This window comes from Pongo pygmaeus, chromosome 9 (genome assembly GCF_028885625.2).
Source record: "Pongo pygmaeus isolate AG05252 chromosome 9, NHGRI_mPonPyg2-v2.0_pri, whole genome shotgun sequence".
Lineage (NCBI taxonomy): Eukaryota > Metazoa > Chordata > Mammalia > Primates > Hominidae > Pongo > Pongo pygmaeus.
The window spans coordinates 127,768,862-127,789,908 of NC_072382.2; the positions used below are offsets into that span (position 1 = coordinate 127,768,862).

Genomic DNA, 21,047 nt, shown 5'->3' on the forward strand with positions numbered 1-21,047 from the left:
TATTAGATAAGGGGTTTCAGCTACCCTCAAAGCTCTCAGGACTGGGGCTAGGGTTTAAGGAAGGCTTATTTAAATATGGGAAATAAAATACATAAGGGCCACACCCGATGCAGAAGACTTTGTTGGCTTTCTGGTCAAGAGAAGCCTAGAGATGTGTATTTTCTTAGAGCAGTAAAACAAAACTTTTTCACAAAGAGGCTAAATTTCTATCCTGGAATTCATAAACATGTGGCCCTAGGTTAATGGTGAAAATAGACAATGTGTGAGGTGGGACCGCTCCTCCTCATCCTCCCAAGCTCCTCTCCTACCCACCTCCCTGCCTTCCAAAGAAATGCAAAGTTGCCCCGAGGAGGTGGGCCTGCCTCCACATCGCCCCCAGGGTCAGGTATGTTCTCAGCCTCCCCTAAAACACTTGCCCAAGATCCTGCTCCTTCAGGGCCTTGACCTCTGCAGTCAGAACAGAAGGGGTGTGTGCACAGGGGAGTTTCAGGGGAGGACGGGGTGGAGGTTCCAAAGAATTTCAGAGGAAGACATTCGCCCACCCCAATCACAAACTATAAGCAGCGTTGTACAAACAGGGAGTATCCCCACCTTCAGCGGCTACGCTATATGAAAGCAGCCTTCTCTTTTAATATAAAATCATATCAACCAAATAAAACCTGCCAAAGCTACATCATTTAAAATATGTACAGTTTCACACATAATATTACAACTTTAAGGAAAATAAAACATACTTTTCAATATGATACAAAGCATGCATCTCAGTCATTACTTTAAAAGAGAGCAACACAGGTAAAATTCAATGATAAACTTCACTTCTTGGCAGTACGGTAGCTGGAATGAGATCTGTGGAATGATCAGCCCAAGATGGATGCATTGAGTCTTCACAGGCTCATTCGACAAAAACAACACCCAGAAAGAAAGGCTTTTGCTAAGAACACTTCAAAAGGTTTAGAACATTGCAATGTAACTTGCACCCTGGCAGCACCTGTCACCAGACTGTCAGTGCAAAACTGAAAGAAAAACATTAAAAGGAGATTGTGAAGTGATACAGTGGGAGCGGGGCAGTTTAATGCTAAAACAATCACACGGAATTCTAGATGAGAAGGAACATGAAGAGGCTTGACCAATTTCGTGATCACTGAGCACAGTAAAGATCAAATTTCCAGGTGGAGGTGGTAGACAGGGGGCGTCAAGGGGAGAAATGTGGACTCCTGGAAGACGAAGTCATAAGCAGGGCTCTGCCCGCGGAGGCGAGGGCAGCTTCTCTGGCTGCGGAGCTGGAGCCTCGGAGGACTTCCACGGCAGGGATAGATCACAGCATACGGAACGGGACTGGTTCCACCCAAAGAGTGAACCTCAATGCTTTTGGAAAGCAGTATGGAAAAATGGGAGGAGCCCAGATTATGGCTCCAGATAAACTAGGTTCGGATTCAGGTCCCATGGCTCACTGAGTGACTTGGGGATTTTAATACCAACTTTGTAGATGAGTTGTGAGGGTTAAATGAGTTAACAGTAACAAGCATCGAGCACAGTGCCTGGTACACAGTAGTTATTCAACACGTGTTAGTGCTGTCTCCCACATTGTACCATGTCCTCTCATTTCCTGGTGAAGTGACATTAGGTAGGACTGTTTGGGTGCCTGTGCAGGGCAGAAAAATTCAGAGCCAACTCACACTTAGGGAGAACTCATACCACCTAAACATAAAGGCAATTATATATATATATGTGTGTGTGTGTGTATATATATATATATATTTATATATTTCAATATATAAAGGCATTTTTTATAAATAAAATACAATAAAAAGAATAACACTTAAAACAGCGTTACTAATAATATAAATAAAGCAGTCCACAATGAGATTGTCCTAAAGGTAAAGCCATTTTCTCTTCCTCGTGGACAGATCCCATATTCAAACTCAATCTTTAAAAGCAGTTCATGACCTAAGGCTCATGCTAATACACCTGTTTCCTGAATCACAATGGCTGTCTACAGACAGTGACTCCCCAGTTTTCTAAAACTCCCTTTGTGACAGCATTGCTGTAACTTGATTGGCTAACACAGGGTATGTTTTCATATTCTGTGAGCTAGGACTTTGTCCTTTGCTAGTCACAGAAATAAGGGATGCAGCTATCCCCCTCCAGAGCTAATTGCATCTAAGCAACATGAAGAATAAATCCAGTATACTATAGGCACGGACATCTGGAATGTAGAACTTGGGTCTACAGCATCCCTAATATCCGACTAGGGAATTACATTCACTACATTCTACCGGAAGTAACTCTTGCATAGTGACCCAGCTTAAACAAGCACATTTTCACTAACAGTTCTATTATAAAATATATAGACATATGTAAGGGAATACTGATGCATTTATACAGAAAGTTAGTTAACATAGTATTATATTCTATTCCACTGCGATTTCTGGGAAACTAACATTTCTTCACTTCTGCTGGAATTGCTTGACTCTATAGAAAGAGAATAATTTTCTGTTTCTTTCCCCAAAGGGATGCATAATGCAAAAAGGAGCAGTGATCCTTGAAAGCTTGACTCAAGCTATGAAACACACTTATATAATTATTATTTTTTAATGTGAAGAGCCTTCCAAAGGCAGCTGCAAACGTCCTTGTCATGCAGAGGCAGCTGTGGTCAGGAGCTCTGCTGACCAACACTTTAGGTGCCTGTTTACAAGGGTGACATTCTGAAAAAGATATCAGGAAATTTCAGAAGAAAAAAAAAACAAAACCCTTTTCTTCCAAAGTAAGTCTTTCTGACACTCAGCCCTGCAGGCCGCTGCCTGTGTTGGAGGTGGGGGATGACTAGTTTCAGCGTCATGGCACCATGAGCATGTCCCTGTGCTAATCCAACAGACTGGAGAGCTCCCGCCAAGACGGGCTCCCTGCAGCCCTCCCCTTTCTTTCTTCTGAAAGTGTGTATCTTTCTCTTCAAGCCACCATTTAATGTCTTATTTTGTTCCTACTCCGAGAAGCAGTCAAAAAGAGCCCATAGTGGCCATTTTATAAATTAATATAATTTTAAAGCAGTGGGACATTAGGCATTATTTGTCTCTCTGGCCTTGGTTCCTTTTCTGCATACTGCCGTAATTCATCAAGACCTCACACTCCACCACGTCCATAACACTATGACTAGTGCCAGGCAAACTGAACATCACTTGTGCCCACGTGCAGATAGAAAGTCAACAGGTCACATTACCACTTTTGTGGAAGGCACTCTTGTAAAATCCGTCAGCCAGGTCTGCTATTATAAACATGGGTCACAACTGCAGTTGATTTCAAAGTGTTCTCAGAAAGTCTGATAATACAGGCTGGGCGTGGTGGCTCACGCCTGTAATCCTCGCACTTTGGGAGGCGGAGGCGGGTGGATCACTTGAGGTCAGGAGTTCAAAACCAGCCTGAAACCTTGTCTCTAATAAAAATACAAGACAATTAGCTGGATGTGGTGGCAGGTGCCTGTAGTCCCAGCTACTCGGGAGGCCGAGGTGGGAGAATTGCTTGAACCTGGGAGGCGGATGTTGCAGTGAGCCGAGATCGAGCCATTGCACTCCAGCCTGGATGACAGCAAGACTCCATCTCAAAAAAAAAAAAAAAAAAAAAATCTGAGAATACACTATTGAAAGACCATTTTCCACCTGAAGACCCAGCTGGTGGCAACCTTCAATTGGCCCCTGCATTCCCTCCTAGCCGAAGCAGCCAAGAGATGGGATCCTTTGCATGAGGAGCTCTTGCTGTCACTATGGCTGTTAGAAAACATGGAAGGACCCCTCTGCCCTCCAGGTGACTGAGTACTATGCAAAACAAGGTTGTTTCCTACCGAGGGGGAGGAAGGAATGGGGAAGAAAACATTTAAGGCATAAATAATATAAAAGGGAACACGTTTTAAGATACATTCATATGACATTACTACTACAAAAAAATAAATAATGATTTTCTCTGATTTGAATTAAGGTCCTTCACACAGTTCGCTCCCAGGCCTGTTGTGGGCAGTTACTGGCTTGAAGTTGGAACATGACTGGTTGTTTGCACGTCCTCAGGTTTCCTGGGGCTGCTGAAGGACCTCTGTCGGGCTGTCTAAAGGAATGCCAGGCGGAGACCACGTTGTCTTTTCAGCACAGCCCTCTGGGACAGGTGGCAAAATAAGAGCATTCCAACTTACAATGTTGTTCTCTGTTTCTGAATGGGCACAGCTGTCTCCTGAAACACAGAAAGGTTTGGGAGCATTATCAAATGATAAAGGCTGATTTTTACGAAGCAGTCTAAAAACTTTTTCACACTTTGAGCCAAGAAGAAAGAAAAACGAGCATAAATAGAACCTGGTTTGTGTTTGGTTTGAATTTGAGGGCGACAGAAGGTTTAAAAGGTTTAAAATAAAGTTGAGCTCTCATGAGAAGCTATACAATTCACCTGAGGAATAAAGCAACCCCTTAAAAGCCCTAAAATAACCACCTGAAAGAAAGGTTACAACTCCAGAACCAACTCAAATCAAAAAGGGGCTCATGTTCACAAAATGCATTCTTCCAGCAAGTCTTCTGTTACCCTACGAATGAAATCAAAGCCTATTTCCAAATAGATTTTCCAAAGTGTGATGGGATTGACAGCCTGAGATGAAGGACATGAGTAATGAACAAAGAATCCTTTATCTTGAGTCCTATCTTTTCTTGAAGGACCCAGCACCCCACCCAGTCTCCCAAGAAATATGTAAACTAATCATAGAGGGGAAACTCTGAAAGCATCACCTTCCCATACACAGCTCTTAGCTAACTGAAGATGGTCTGGAATCCTAAGGTTGATCACGCCTTCCTGACCTCTGCTGAACTCTGCTGGATCTTCTGCGCCATCAGAACTGACGTCATTTACAATGTCCTGACAGCAGGTACGCTGAGTAGGGACTGGTTCCACATTGTCCTTGACGCTCTCCTCCGGCAACTGGCCACAATCAGGGACTGCGGAAGTCAGGCATACAGGCACCTTCATGTGACTGAGGGGCTTCATTTCCAAACCATCCTGAGGGTAAGGTGCTACCACAGGGACCACAGGACGAGGGCTGCTGCTGAAAGTGCTGTTGGTTTTGGTGAAACACCTGCAGAGTTTAAACCAAAAGAAACAGACTTGTGTCTAGAGGAACCAATAATTAAAATAAGCCTATTCTGAAATATCATTTGGTATTCTGTATTCACAGACTCTTAAGAAAGACTGACGCTTAAAAACAACTAAATGATTCACTATGATCTGAAATACTGAGAATTTCAAAATCATAGTGAAAATGCCATACAACAGGAGAATACACCAAAAGAATACTTAAGAATGCATCTTTATTCAGTGTCCCGGCACACAGGCTTCCTTTGTCTTAGTCCACTGTCAGAAATCATCTACTTCATTATTAACTGGCTCCCAAAAGTAGCACCCAGAAGGAAAAGGCCATTAGCTACTGGGAAGAATGAAAGAATAAAAGAGGAAGAGGAGGACAGGAAGCTAAGAAATGTATGGCCACATGAAAGAAACAACCTTAGGAAAGTTAACCAAAAACACACTGCTTTGAAATCAGATGATATGTTCCCCCTCATTCTTGGAGGAAATGCTGTAAGGATTAGACATTCAAAATCCAGGAATTTTAAATTTTTCAACTTTTTTCTTCACAGAATTGCTGGAATTTGTTACCACTGAGCATTTCACATCAATTCTGTTCTATTTTTACTTCCTGCCTTTACCTACAATGTGTGTTTTAATTTTTTTCTTTCTGTTCTTCAGACTGGACAATTTCTCCTGATCTATCTTCTTGTCCGTTAACTTGTGGTCTCCAACAGCTGTTAAGCTCATCTAGTAAATTTTCCATTTTAGTTATTGAGCTCTTTAGCTCTAGAATTTCCATTTAGTCTTTCGTACCAGCTCTGTTTATCAGTTGAAATTTCCTATATGTTCATTTATTACATGTATACCTTCCTTTAAATCCTTGAACATATTTACATTATCTGCTAATTGTGACATCTGGGTCATCTCAGAGTCTGTTTCTATTGACTTTTTTTCCCTTAAGTAATTATCACATTTTCCTGTTTCTTCACATGTATAATAATTTTTTTTAAACTAGATTTTTCTTTTAATTTTCTGGTTGCCCTGTTGGCATCAAACTCAGTTCTCTGATAGCTTCTGCTTGCATCCTTGCCCCAAGATTGGAGAATGCTTTCAGACAAAAACCCATAAACTCATAAATCTCACACATTTTATTTCAAGGGTAGACTCTTATTCAGTTTCTGCCTGCTTCTGCTTATTCTCCAATACTTTCAAATTATCCAGATTTTATCATTATTATCTGTTGATGATCAAGCTATTTCACCATTACTGGAAGTTGGAGCCTCAGAGACACTTTTTTTCCCCCTAAAATTGGGAGTAAGAAAAGTCTGGAGATGACATTGCACTGGGCTTTGATTTGGACATGTTAGGTAGGAAACACGTAGGACTGACCAGTAGTATCCTGGAGCTAGATAATGTTAGGCAATGAAGATAAGAATTATTTGGATTTGCATCCTTTAAACATGGGCTGATATGTTTCTGGGGCAAAGAAAAATCAGTAAAAGTCTAATCAACTGTTGCTAGCAGTTACACTCGTTCAAGTTATTGGAAATACCAAATCTTAAGCATGAAGACAGATATAAACTTGAAAGAGAATAAGATCTCTGTCAGCAAACCAAATCTTTAATTTAAATAACTCCAACTTTAATTTCAAATAGAGAAATATACTCACTATATAGATAATTAAATTCAGAGACCAGTCACCTGGTAAGTAAAGTGTGACAAGTATTCATCTGTGCAGAATAATTTGAGTATGGTATTTTCTAATATGACTCTAATTTTAATGTTTAATTCTATAGCAAAAAAATGCCTGATTCAGATATAACCTATGTGTTTCCACGCATGTCTTCAGTGAATAAATAGTGAAGAAAGCCCTGGTGCAGAAGGACGTTAACTGGAGCCACAATCAGAGCACTGGTCTAGACGTGTCATGACTGCAGAAGAGTACAGCATTCCCAACTTACTCTCTTGTCTATTTTATTCGACCCTGAACTTATAAAAAATGTTCTGGATGCTGGCAAAGGTGAGCACTAATCTGAAACCCACTTAAAAATGTCCATGTGATCAGTGTCTTCGTTTCCTGCATTTTGCTCTTAGTCTCCCAACACTCAGGGAACCCCCAAGTCCCCCTGAATGTATTCAATGCATGGAATCTGCAGACTCTAAACAGGGTGAAATGTGGGGCAAGGTCGGGGGGAGAAAAGCCTTTGTGAATTCAAACTACTACTACTGAGAATTTAATGATTATCCATCTATATAACTAACCTTATCTGAAAGAACCCTTTATTGAGAAAGCATTTGCTAAATACCTTCCTTAGGTCAGACATCGTGGTAAGCAGTGAAAGAGTGAAGAGTGAAGAGTGAAGCAGGAAGAGAGCAGAGAGGGCTTTTACAAAGACTGCAACTCAGGAGCAAATCATTTCAATCCCAGAATGACTTAAAGTGATCTGGCCTTTGTCCAGCTGCCTGCTAAAGGCAGAAGTAAATCCTTTCTAGAGGGGAAAACATCTTCCAGAAACTCTGCAAGTTTGTATATCTGATGTCTAAAATTCAAAGGTAAGTAAAGCAGAGTTCCTGCTCCCAGTCTAGCAAAGGACACAGACCAAAAAAAAAAAAAAAGGTTACAATATAATCAATATAATGTAGTGTTATCTAAGAAAAGATAAAAGACACTGGGAGCAATTAATTTTGAGATAAGTCATAGATGCATGGCTGACAAGAATAGGGCACTTCGCATGTTCTAGCCAGAGACCAGTCCCAGTGTATTCTTCCATATTGCATCAGACTCAATCATCTCATAATCAGGAAAATTACATTAGATAACAATTATGGAATTAGAGAGGAAGAAGGACTCTAATATCAAAAGATCAGAAATATCTTTCGTCGGGGCAACCTATATGGCTGCCACGTTTTGTTGAAAATAATTCTTTTTTTTTTTTGAGAAGGAGTCTCGCTCCGTTGCCCAGGCTGGAGTGCAATGCAGTGATCTCGGTTCACTGCAACCTCACTGCCTCGGGTTCACTGAATCGGGTTCAAGCAATTCTCCTGCCTCAGCCTCCCAAGTAACTGGGATTATAGGTGCATGCCACCATGCCCAGCTAATTTTTTGTGTGTATTTTAGTAGAGACGGGGTTTCACCGTGTTGCCCAGGCTGGTCTCAAACTCCTGAGTTCAGGCAATCCACTCGTCTCTGCCTCCCAAAGTGCTAGGATTATAGGTGTGAGCCATCACGCCTGGCCAAAAATAATTCTTAAAAATTAAATTCCTGACTTCTGGCTATGGCTGATAAGCTTGTATCAGAACAACTCTGTTCCTGCTAAGAACAACTAGAAAAAATATGGAGGAATTTTGTCTTAAATCTGTTAAAGGCATGTGAGGGCTACCAAAGCACTCGAGGGGCTGAGATTCTGCAGGAAAGGTACAAGTGGCCCTGAGCATCAGCACCACTTTTCTTCTGGAGGCATCTGCCCGATTCAGTGCAGGAGGAAACAAGGAGGTGTCAAGAAGAAAGAGACAGATAAGAAGCTGAGCAGAGCTTTTGGCTGTTTCATGGCACTGGGAGGACAAAAATTGGAGTTCAGAGTCTGCCAAAGAGAAAAGGCCCAGTAAACACCCCAGGCTTTTAAGTGGGACCCTTGAAGGGCTACACCCTAAAAATAAGAGTGAAGCAGAAAGAGAGCAGAGAGGGCTTTTACAAAGACTGCAACTCAGGAGCAAATCATGTCAATCCCAGAATGACTTAAAGTGATCTGGCCTTTGTCCAACTGCCTGCCAAAGGCAGAAGTAAATCCTTTCTAGAGGGGAAAACATCTTCCAGAAACTCTGCAAGTTTGTGTATCTGATATGTAAAATTCAGTAAAAAGGCTGGTTGCGGTGGCTCACTTTGGGAGGCCGAGGTGGGCGGATCACCTGAGGTTGGGAGTTAGAGACAAGCCTGACTGACATGGAGAAACCCCGTCTCTACCAAAAAATACAAAAAATTAGCCAGGCGTGGTGGCGCATGCCTGTAATCCCACCTACTCAGGAGGCTGAGGCAGGAGAATCACTTGAACCTGAGAGGCAGAGGTTGTGGTGAGCCAAGATCACACCACTGCACGCCAGCCTGGGCAAGAAGCGCGAAACTCATCTCAAAAAAAATAAAATAAAATTCGATAAAAAGTACTGGGCACATCAGAAGACAAGAACAAGAGAAAAACAAGTGATGTAGATAGTGAGTGAGCAAAGACTTTAAAAACTGGATGAATACATTCAATAAAGTAGATGACAAGAATTTTAACAGAGAACTAGAATCTAATAATAATAATCACTTAGAAATTCTGAAATTAACAGTAAAGTAACTGAACTTTAAGAACTCAGCACATGGGGATAAGAGCACGCTGGGCACAGGCGAACAGAGGATTGTCCACCACGAAGCACATCGGTTCCCATGACAAAGGATGGAAAACATGAAAGCAGCTGAAGGAACACAGGAGGCACCGTATGGCGAAAAACTCTATGTTTAACTGGAGTCTCTCTGCAGGGGGAAAAGAGAGAATGCAACAGAAGCCACACTGGAGACATACAAGCTAAGTTTTCTAAACCTGATGAAAGCTCCAGCCGCAGATCCAAGAAGCTCTGTGGACCCCAGGCAGAATACAAAGAAAATCACACCGATCAATGCCAATAATTAAATGGGTAGAAGCAAAATACAAAGACAAAATAAAAAAAAGCAGCCAGAAGAAAAAGACATATTACCTTAAAAGGGAACAACAATAGCTGTACAGATGATTTTTCAACAGAAATGATGGAAGCAATAAAGTAACAGAATAATGTCTTTAAAGTACAGAAAGACAGTAACTGCCAATCTAGAAGTCAATTAGCGGTTAAAAAAAAGAAAAAAAATCCTTCAAAAAGGAAGACAAATTAAAGATATTCTTAGACAAAAAAGCTGGGAAAATCTGTCACCTTCAGTCTTGTACTATAAGAAATATTAAGGGAAGTTCTTCAAGTTGAAGGAAAATGACTAGCAACAGATTTTAAAAAAAAAAGGAAATACAGAAAGGAATGAGTAGCAACAAAAAAGGAATGCAGGGAATTCTGAATAAACATGGATTGCAAAAGCAGTAATTTTAATATCTTAGAGGATTTTAAATATTTTTAGAATACAAACATATGAAGAAAATAACACAAAACACTGGAGGGGGAAATGGAGTTAAAATGTTCTAAAGTATTTGTATTGTCTGTAAAGTGGTAAAAGTCCTAATTCACATTAAACTCTAACTAATGTCATAATGTCTAGCACCAAGCACATAGAAAATGACACACAATAGGACCTCAAAAATGTTTTTTAAAAATGATAAACATTAGAACACCAGACTTTTTCCTTTTTTAATGATCAGGGAGCAACAATTAAACTAATAGTCAAAGTCCTTTATAGCAGCCCATGCCCAATAGTAAGATGAGACACGTATAGTAAAGTGAGAATGAACGGATACACCTTGAGCTTTCTGTATCACGATAGTAGTTATTCGTGTCCTAGTTCAATATTGATTCTGTGATGTGTAAGGTCCTCTATTATCTGTCTGCTTCAAAGTTGTCTGACTTACACTTCAATCTCCTGGAGCAAAGGCAACGACAGTTCTCAGTGTCAGATACCTTAGGACACACAGCACAGTCAGGTACTCAATGAAATCCCTCAACAGTGCTGGCCTAAAATACACTAAGTGATCCTCTGCCTTGATGTCACATTGCTCTGCAAGAATCTGGAGGTAATAAAAAGCTACTAGAAACCTGTATGTTCTTTACGGGTCTCACTCTGTTGCCCAGGCTGGGTGCGATCATGGCTCACTGCACCCTTGGCCTCCCTGGCTCATGCGATCCTCCCACCTCAGCCTCCAGAGTAGCTGAGGCTATGAGAATAGGGCACTTCCCACATTCTAGGTAGAGACTAGTCCCGGTATATTCTTCCATATTGCATCAGACTCAATCAGACTACAGTCACGTGCTACCATTCCTGAAAAATTTTTACATTTTTTTTTGTAGAGAAGGGGTCTCATTATGTTGCCCAGGCTGGTCTTGAACTCCTAGGCTCAGGCAATCCTCCTACCTCAGCCTCCTAAAGTGCTAGAATTACAGGTGTGGGCCACCACGCCTGGCTAAAACCTATACTTTAAAGATGAAGAAGTATCAGATCAGAAAGAAAAGTTTTCATTTAAAAGAAGTAAAATTAAGATGTAGGAAAAAAAAACACACATACACATATTTGCCAGAATTTGAAAATCTAGGACAGTTCCCTACAAAATATTAGAAATTAATAACTTGTTTATATAGCTCGAACTTGAATGAACTCATAATGTTGATATAACAAAGCAATGATGACTCGCCAGACAACGAGATGCCCTTAAAGCCTTCTGCTTCCTTCTGTTTAATTTCTTTTTTTCTGCTCTTGTCTTTAATTTAAAGCCAAGTTACAGAATGAGATTTTTTAATGAAGTCTAAAGGCAGACTAATAGTTTGTAAAGTACTTTTGTCAGAGTGACAGTGAAGCTTTACGTGTGGGGCAGGACTGGAGGAGCGGGCGAGACAGAGGCGCAAGGGCCAACCACAAGTGTGGTCATCAGCATGTCGACACAGGTTTTATGTGCTGGGAGCCAACAGGCGTATGAAATACACACACTTCTTAAAGAAATTACAGATATTTAGCAAGAGAGAAGTACAATTTCCTATTACCTACTCTTTAGCATCTGTTTTTCAGATAAGTAAAACAGGAGATCATAGCAGTGTTTACTTGATTCAACTATGACCCTCAGTCACTAGAGTGGTGTTGACAGCAACATACTTGGGAGTTAGATCTGTAAAGCAACTGTAACCTGAATTTCAGCATAAACCACATTGATTTAAAATTTTCTAGTACACTGAATCTTAACTCATAATCATCAGTAATTAACCAATTAGCTAACCAAATGTAAATGATTCAGTTATATTACTTTTAGTTCAATTCCAGATGTCTACATGTGTCAGCATAAAAATGGCTTTAACTTAGGGGTTTACATGTTGAGATACAGGCATAAAGAACATCGTCTGCTAAAAAGGAATATAGTCTGTTCTGAATATAACCAGATATGACATATGAAAACTATTATTATTATTATTATTATTATTATTGAGATGAAGTTTTGCTCTCATTGCCCAGGCTGGAGTGCAATGGCATGATCTCAGCTCACTGCAACCTCCGCCTCCCAGGTTCAAGTGATTCTCCTGCCTCAGCCTCCCGAGTAGCTGGGATTACAGGCATGCGCCACCACGCTCAGCTAATTTTGTATTTTTAGTAGAGACAGGGTTTCTCCATGTTGGTCAGGCTGGTCTTGAACTCCCGACCTCAGGTGATCTGCCCGCCTTAGTCTCCCAAAATGCTGGGATTACAGGGGTGAGCCACCACTCCCAGCCCGTGAAAACAAATATTTTACTAATAATGCTTTAGTTAAAATTTCCAAAGCAATTAGATGATCACAAAAATCATATCTGTACATATGTAAACTTAAGAGACAAATCTAAGGTAGCAAATAAGAAAACAGGACAAATGTCTGCAAACATATGACATTCAATAAAATGCTCTCACAATGCATATTTTACAGTTTATATAATGCAAATAGTTCGTAACTTCACTATCTTAGGCTTCTCAAATAGTCTTTCAAATGCAGTTATTACTGGCTTAAGGTGGAATAAAATTTTTACTGAGTTTTCTCTAGCTCAGTAAAACTCCTTTGTTTAATCTTAAGTTTAAAAACATTGAGTAAATGGAGCTCTCTGCATCTTGCTTAATACAAAAATCTAAGCTGTTCTGTAAAACCTCAGGCGGTCTGGGACCTGTTAGTTTACTAAGATACCTTTCAGTAACACAGGAAAGGCCCGTCTGACCAATCTGAAAGATAGGAAAATGACTCTATTGTGGTATCACAAAAAATAATAAAATATTCTTTAAGCAACACTCTGAATAGCACAGACTAGGAAACAGAAGATTGGAAGAGTAGTGTAGGATTGTGCTTGGAAGAATATTCTTGTAAAACTATACAGCACCTCTGAAATATTTTCTAGAATGTATTCCAAATATTCCACTTCTGATTACACAGTTGAATATTTGTTAAGCATGATTATGTACAGAATTACTCTGATTAGATGATTATATAATTTTTGCATTAAGTTTCCTCTTTTGATTATGCCTAGAGGGAAAGAACTATCTGTGAATTTCTTGGATGTGTGATACTTATTCTCATGCATATATTCTTGAGACTTCTGAAACAGTTACATCTTGGTGGTAGTTTATGTTTGTTTTTTTTTTTTGAGACAGTCTTGCTCTGTCGCCAGGCTGGAGCACAGTGGCACGATCTTGCCTCACCGCAACCTCTGCCTCCCAGATTCAAGCAATTCTCCTGCCTCAGCCTCCAGAGTAGCTGAGATTACAGGTGCGCGCCACCATGCCTGGCTGATTTTTCTATTCTTAGTAGAGATGGGGTTTCACCATGTTGGTCAGGTTGGTCTCGAACTTCTGACCTCGTGATCTGCCTGCTTCAGTCTCCCAAAGTGCTGGGATTACGGACGTGAGCCACCATACCTGGCCGGTAGTTTATCTTAAAATTCCACTCACCTCTGCTGTTTCCACTTGTCACTGTGTCATTTTGCTGACCCAGCTCTTATTTTTGGGAGCTTGTCAGTTACTAACTCAGGAACCCTGATAGCATCGCACCAGGGCCACGGCCGTCTTCCCTTCCTGATGTCCGCTCTGTTGGATGCCGCGATGACCGCAGCATTAGACTGGGAGTTTCCTTTCAGGAATTAATTTATCAGCTGCTGTCACATAAAACATGACAGTAAATGTTGAGTGACAACAAATGACTGAGTGTATTCCTGAACATGGTAAGTTGACAGACACACACGAGCTTATAAAGAAAGACAAAAAGCTGGACTCTCTGACTTCCTGACAACAGGCCCTAGGTCTCCATCTTAGAAGTAGGAGACATATAACTTCCCCAAAAGGAAAGCACTGATCAATTTTTAAAATTCAACACAGCACTCTGAATTTCTTAGGGAAATAGGGAGATTACCCTAGATGGAAGAGAAGCTGAATGCCTGTTTTCTGCTTGAAGAAAAAGCTCAGGTGAACTGGATAACTTGTTGTTTTAATACTTAGCAAACCAACCGGGTAGATCAAACCTTAGGCCTGAAAGAACTACTATTATAATTAATGTTCTCCGGTGGCTCACGCCTGTAATCCCAGCACTTTGGGAGGCCAAGGCGGGAGGATCACGAGGTCAGGAGATCGAGACCGTCCTGGCTAACATGGTGAAACCCCATCTCTACTAAAAATATAAAAAATTAGCTGGGTGTGGTGGCGGGCACCGGTAGTCCCAGCAACTCAGGAGGCTGAGGCAGGAGAATGGCGTGAACCTGGGAGGTGGAGCTTGCAGTGAGCCAAGATCGCACCACTGCACTCCAGCCTGGGTGACAGAGCGAGACTCCATCTCAAAATAAATAAGTAAATAAATAAATAAAATAATAATGATAATTAATGTTCTCATATTCATCTCTACATGTTGTTGTCATCAGAGGACATCTGACATCCATGGAGGGTTTCAAGTTGGTGAAAGAGCATTCCCAAATCCAACACACAGACTTTTAAGGTTGTCATTACACAGAACTCTGAAGTCATTTGTAGTATCTTTGTTCTCTAAAGCACTGTTCCCAATAGTTTTACTACTTCTCTTGACTATCAGCCATGTAACTTGTACTTTTTTCCCAGATGAATTATATAATTTTTCCAAGCTGATTTTCGCTGGGAGACTTCCTGTTCATCTCCAGTCTCTCTAAGACCCTTCAGGTTAATTTCTCATTCCTTCCTGATGGGATCTCTCAGTTCGTTCATCTGTGAATTTCATCAGTGTCCTCTCTACTCTCTCTTACAAATTATCAAGGCTGATGCTAAAAAAGACCAGATTTAATGTCAATCCCTTTCCATTAAACTAGCCAAGCAACTAATAAGCCACATTTGATTACATATCCAGAACTGCATTACTGCCTTTTGAATTCAGGAGAAGGGAAGAGAAGGGTAGAAAGTTTTTGATGTTTTTTGATTAAAATCCATTTAACTCTTGAAATGCCCAAATGGCACAAGGATTTCTTGATTAGGTCTCTGGTGTAAGGAACTGGCTCTCTGCAAAGCTGCCTTAAATATGCTTCTTTCTAGGCGTTCATAGTGAGCTTTACATATTACTCTTAAAAACTGCAAAGGGGTCAGGCACGGTAGCTCGTGCCTGTAGTCTCAGAACATTGGGAGGCCGAGGCGGGCAGATCACATGAGGCCAGGAGTGCAAGACCAGCCTAGCCAACATGGCAAAACTCCGTCTCTACTAAAAATACAAAAAAATTAGCCAGCCATGGTGGCACACGCCTGTAATTCCAGCTACTCGGGAGGCTGAGGCATGAGAATCGCTTGAACCCAGGAAGCAGCCTTGCAGTGAGCCAAGACTACACCACTGCACTCCAGCCTGGGTACTGGAGTGAGACTCTGTCAAAAAAACAAAAGAAAATCAAAAGAAACTAAAAAGGATTCAAGGTAATGGAACCCAGTGAGGCAAGCGGTCATTTATAGCATGTCACAAGAGCCCCAGAATCAACTAAAACCTCCCCACAGATCTATACAGTGCACCCTCCCCTCACCTGTTCTCAACTTTTCACATCATACTCTCATTTACATAATAGAGGCAACGTTTTCTCTCCAGATGGTTATTACTAAAATAGATGGGTGATAAAAGGGGTCAAGGGTTGGCAATGTCTTGTTTCTTAAAAGCTCACTCCAAGAAATATGCTTAAGTTTACAACTAAGAAGGCAGAGAAAAAAGAACCTGGAGTGGCAGGGCACAGGGCAGGTAAGAGTCCATATGGAAAAGGCCCCACGCAAGACTTCAACAGTTCTCAGTGTCTGTGGAATAAAGAAGGCGAATTGCAGAGGCACCACCAGATCTCAGAGGACAACTCCCCAGAAGTACACTGTGGGGTAGCAGCTCCTCTTCATCTCCTGCAGTGTTTTCTGCCTCAGTGACTGCGCCCAGACACCCAGACATCACCTTCAACTGCTTCCTCCACTGGCCTCTTCAACCAATTACTTGGTCTTTTTTTTTTTTTTTAATCCCTCAGACTCATCTCTTTCTAAATCCTAAATCTTTCAAAATTCTTCTCTTTCTCTCCCTACAACTATGCTAGTCTACTATTTCTCATCTGGACTACTGCAACTGCCATCTAATTGGTCTCCAGGTATCCTCTCCTGCCCCATCCAATTTAGTCTCCAAACTGCATCCAGAGTGTTCTTTAAAAACTCGAATTCAGCTGGGCGTGGTGGCTCATGCCTGTAATCCCAGCACTTTGGGAGGCCAAGACGGGTGGATCATGAGGTCAAGAGTTCAAGATCAGCCTGACCGACATGGTGAAACCCCGTCTCTACTAAAAACACAAAAAATTAGCCGGGTGTGGTGGCGGGCACCTGTAATCCCAGCTACTTGGGAGGCTGAGGCAGAGACTTGAACCCGGGAGGTGGAGGTTGCAGTGAGCCAAGATCGTGCCACTGCACTCCAGCCTGGGCAACAGGGTGAGACTCCGTCTCAGAAAAAAAAAAAAAAAAAAGAAAAAACGAATTCCTGCTTAAAACCATCCACAGATGTGCGTGCCATGGCTCTGTGTGATCTGATTTCACTCACCTTTTAATTCCGACTCCTCCACTTACTATGTTTCTGCTATGTTGGCCTTCTTTAAGTTCTTTGAGGATTCAGGCATTTTGTTTTAGAGATTATGTATAAATGGTCCCCTTTGCCTGGAAAGCTCTAAACCTATCTCCTTCCCTTAGACCTAATTTTATAAATCTTCAGAGCTCAGCAAAATGCCACTTGCTTACAGAGGGCTTTCCTCTCTACCACATTCTTTACTTTTCCTTTAAAGCATCCAGATTTAATTACATATTCATTTTTATGATTTATGTCTTTTTTTTTTCTTTTGAGACAGAGTTTCACTCTTGTCGCCCAGCCTGGAGTGCAGTGGCATGATCTTGGCTCACTGCAACCTCCGCCTCCCGGGTTCAAGTGATTCTCCTGCTTCATCCTCCCTTGTAGCTGGGATTACAGACACTTGCCACCACGCCCAGCTAATTTTTGTATTTTTAGTAGAGACGGGGTTTCACCACATTGGCCAGGCTGGTCTCAAACTCCTGACCTCAGGTGATCCGCTTGCCATAGCCTCCCAAAGTGCTGGGATTACAGGCGTGAGCCACCACACCCAGCCGATTTATGTCATTTTCTTAAAAGATATGTCTCTCCTATTAAACTGTAAGCTCCACGCAGGCAGGAGCAATGCCTGTTATGCTCACTGCCATATCCCCAGTACCTAGTTTGGTGCTTGGCCCACTACAGACCTGCAGCAAACATTTGTAGGTAGGAAGGAAGGAAGGAAGGAAGGAAGGGAGGAAGGGAGGGAGGGAGGGAGGGAGGGAGAGAATTCTCTTTTTCTTTTTTACTCTCCTTATTTTATCATTCTCCTTTTCCCATCTCTGTTATTCTCTGAAGATGTATTAAGGCAGTAAGAAAAAATAATAAAAGATATGATGTCTTATAAAAAGAATGTCTAATCACTTTAAATACATAAGAAATAAAAGCAAATAAATGGATCAAATAATTAAATATATAAAAATAAGCAATCTGCCAAGGATATTGTCTCCTTTGGGGTCTCATCTGTTTTTAAGTTCTATTACTTGGATAGAGCTTAAAATGGTCCTAAATCTGTATCACAGTTCCATTCTACACCCTGAGCCCAAGACCAGCATTTTCATCTTCCTCCTTAAGACATCAACTCATACTTCAACTCTAAAGCCAAATTCACCACCTTTCCATGATGTGTCATTTTATTAAGCTTCTTATTACTATGACTACCACCCAGGTCGTCCATTTTTGAAACTTCTTACGCATCTGGAATCTTCTGTTTTTCTACATCCCTATCAGTCAATGGCCAAGTCCTAAAGACTCCACGTCTGCAGTCTCACTTATCCCTTCCTCTTCATCCCCATTCCCTCATGAAGGCTGAGGCCTTTGTTCTACCCGTGTCTCACTGGTCCCCTCCCTCCCTTCCCTCCTGTGCACTGCCATCTCTCATCCCGCCTGAGCGTATCTCTGAACAGATCATTCCCGTTCTTAACAAGCTTTGCAACAATTATGATGCTGCTACCCCAGTGTTTCTCAATATTTAACCCATATCCCCTTTTGATTAATATAAAAATTGCATACCCTTGAATACATAGACATTACAGACATAGAGTTTTTTTCTATTCTTTAAATATAAAATTATGAAACTCAACGTGCTTCTTCAAACTCTACTCACTATATCCCTACCTCTATCTGAGAATCACTATTGTTAGACTATGGACTCTCTGAATGCAGGGCCTAGGCCAGTACCTAGTACATGACAGGCACTCAATAAAGGGCCTTGTTTATTAAATAAACTTGCTTATTTAATAAATAGTATTTAATAGGACTTGTTTATTAAATAAACTACTAAACTTGGACGTTCAGGGTTATCCATGATATGAACTCAGTCCAGTTTTCCAATTTCAATATCCTACTATTCTCTAGTTACACTTCACAGCGGGTCAAATTATTCCAGCGGTTCTCAAAGCATGGTCCCAGGACCATGGGCATCAGTACTATCTGGGAACTCATTAGAAATGCAGATTCTCAGGCCCCACCCTAGACCTGCTGAATCGGAAACTCTGGTCTAAGAATAGGAGTAGGAGTAGAGCCTAGTAATTTGCGTTTTTATTAAGTGTTTCAAGTGATGCACGCTAAAGTTTGAGAACCACTGAAGTCGCCTATTCATTCTTATGTAAACATTATCTTTCTACGTCCACGACTGTTCTTACATTCCTTCTACAGGGAAACACCTCAGAACCTAGTCCAGAGCCTGAGTAGTGCTCAGTAAATGTGTGTTTTGTTTTGCTTGACTGAACAGCCAAAAACCCTATGAGGCCCACTTGATAGCCCTCATATAACTTAATTGAAATCATGCTTCTTTTTATGTTTATACTATTTCAGCTGACATTCAGAAATGCAAACTCATTCATAGTAACAATGTCAATATTCTAAAAGCATAAATTGACTACAATTTTCTATATTTTGAGAGTAAACCACGTATCATCTACCTTTCAGCATTCACAGCTTTTTACAAATTTTGTCATTTGTAAGATCTTAAGAGGAGATACCTGTTCTCAATTCCAAAGTGAAAAGACTTAAAATCTTTAAATTTAATAATTCAAATTTTCTAGAGCTGAAGGTAGGTACTTATTGATACTTATCTGTCCAATTATTAAGTGTCAAAATCATACAGTTGCTCCTGGGAGCCAGGTGAGACACTGGCTAACCTTGAAGGCAATGCAGGCAAGTAAAGACTTGTGCTAAACAGGTAGATTCTCATGAGGAAGAAAATTTAAACCAGGAAGAAAAAGAATCTGGTGTTCCAAGCTGAAGAGAATTCATCTAAATTCCCAGATAACAGTAAAACCCACACACATGAAATGTAGTAAGTTATTAACTTGAAAATTAATAGAAATACAATTGTCCATTGTCTTAAAGGAAAAAAAAACTGTATAATAAAAACTTTCAAATACTAAAATACTACATACACACGCGCGCACACACACACACAAACACACACACACACACACTACACATACAAACAGCCACTAATCCAAGGTCATTTAAATGGCAGAGGTCATATAAGTCCTTCTAAGGAAATGGGATGTATTCTTGATATTAAGATGATACTTCATCAAAAAGACATGATTGGCAGGAAATTGCCAGAGACTACCGTCAGATTATGCTGGGAGCAATCTTATATTACCTAGGACAATTTTCCCCTTTTCAGTTAAGGAAATAGCTTCAGAAACATTACGTAACTTTCGCAAGATCACAGGTTTAAGCTATGTCAGAGCCCAGGTCTACTTATTCTTAGACCAGAGATCCCGTCGTTATACCATTCTGTTGTCCAGGAGAATCAAGATCTGCTGATGACCAAGAACCACAAAAGAAAACACGTTAAATTTTTAAGCAAGACCACTTGTAACTAAATCCATCTGATTACTCGCCAGGTACATAAACCATCTTTACCAGGTCTTCAGCATGTTGCCTAACAAACTATGGTAAGGTCCATGAAAAGCTCAAGACAAAAATGTGGTTTCAATGTTATGAACATTTTCAAAACCAGGGTCATATAGAATCTAAATACGTAACAAGCAAACCTTAGTACATAAAATAAGCAGATGGCTCTTTTATAGACACCCTGAAATGGGTTAAGTAAATGATAACAATCTCCAAGCGGCTTTGTTGCTTTTGTTCTGTAACTCTCAAAACACAGGCTGAAACAATGTACTTTTAATTTGATGGTTGGCCTGATCCTTCTTCAAGTTCTGGTTTCAATAACTCCCAGAGACAACTCTTAACCTGTTAATCCATTTTAAATATATAGGTCAAACATCATTTCAATAATAAAATATCTAAACTCCAACCCATACTCCAGTTATTTTATGTACTAACTATGATATAATCTTTTTGGTTGTAGAGTTTAGGACTGACAAGGAAGGACTTTTGACAACACGTAATTCAATAACATCATTATGTAAAAAGAAAGAACTAAGATTTCTGAAACAACTTTAATACAACAAAAAGCTTGGTAATCCTTTGGGATTAATATAGAGAGAGGTTGTAGGAAAGTGTGCTGAGTATCCTACGTGTTAAATGCACATTGCTCTACATATTTCTATCTTGTTTGAAATATTGTGAGTATATATCACTTTTAAAATTAAAACACAAAATTCAAAGCAAGGGTTTGCTACTTAATCAAGATTTTAAGAATTAAAAAAAAAAACACTGGATAAGCTGGTAGGAAAATTTCAG

At 40.5% G+C, this 21,047-nt stretch overlaps 1 protein-coding gene across 7 annotated transcripts in view; it reads right to left on the reverse strand.

Moving 5' to 3' along the window:
• Nucleotides 1-3,879: 3,879 nt before the first annotated feature.
• Nucleotides 3,880-21,047, reverse strand: part of CDON (cell adhesion associated, oncogene regulated) — a 100,919-nt gene continuing 83,751 nt past the window's right edge. For 5 of the 7 annotated variants that reach the window (XM_063671596.1, XM_063671595.1, XM_063671590.1 and 2 more), the window contains 2 exons: nt 4,758-5,101; nt 3,880-4,215 (listed from right to left, as the gene is read on the reverse strand). In XM_063671596.1, the coding sequence (XP_063527666.1) occupies nt 4,052-4,215; nt 4,758-5,101 (508 nt within the window). In that variant the 3' untranslated portion in view covers nt 3,880-4,051. The remainder of the gene's footprint in view (nt 4,216-4,757; nt 5,102-21,047) is intronic. The other 2 variants (XM_063671594.1, XM_063671593.1) reach the window with 2 other exon arrangements.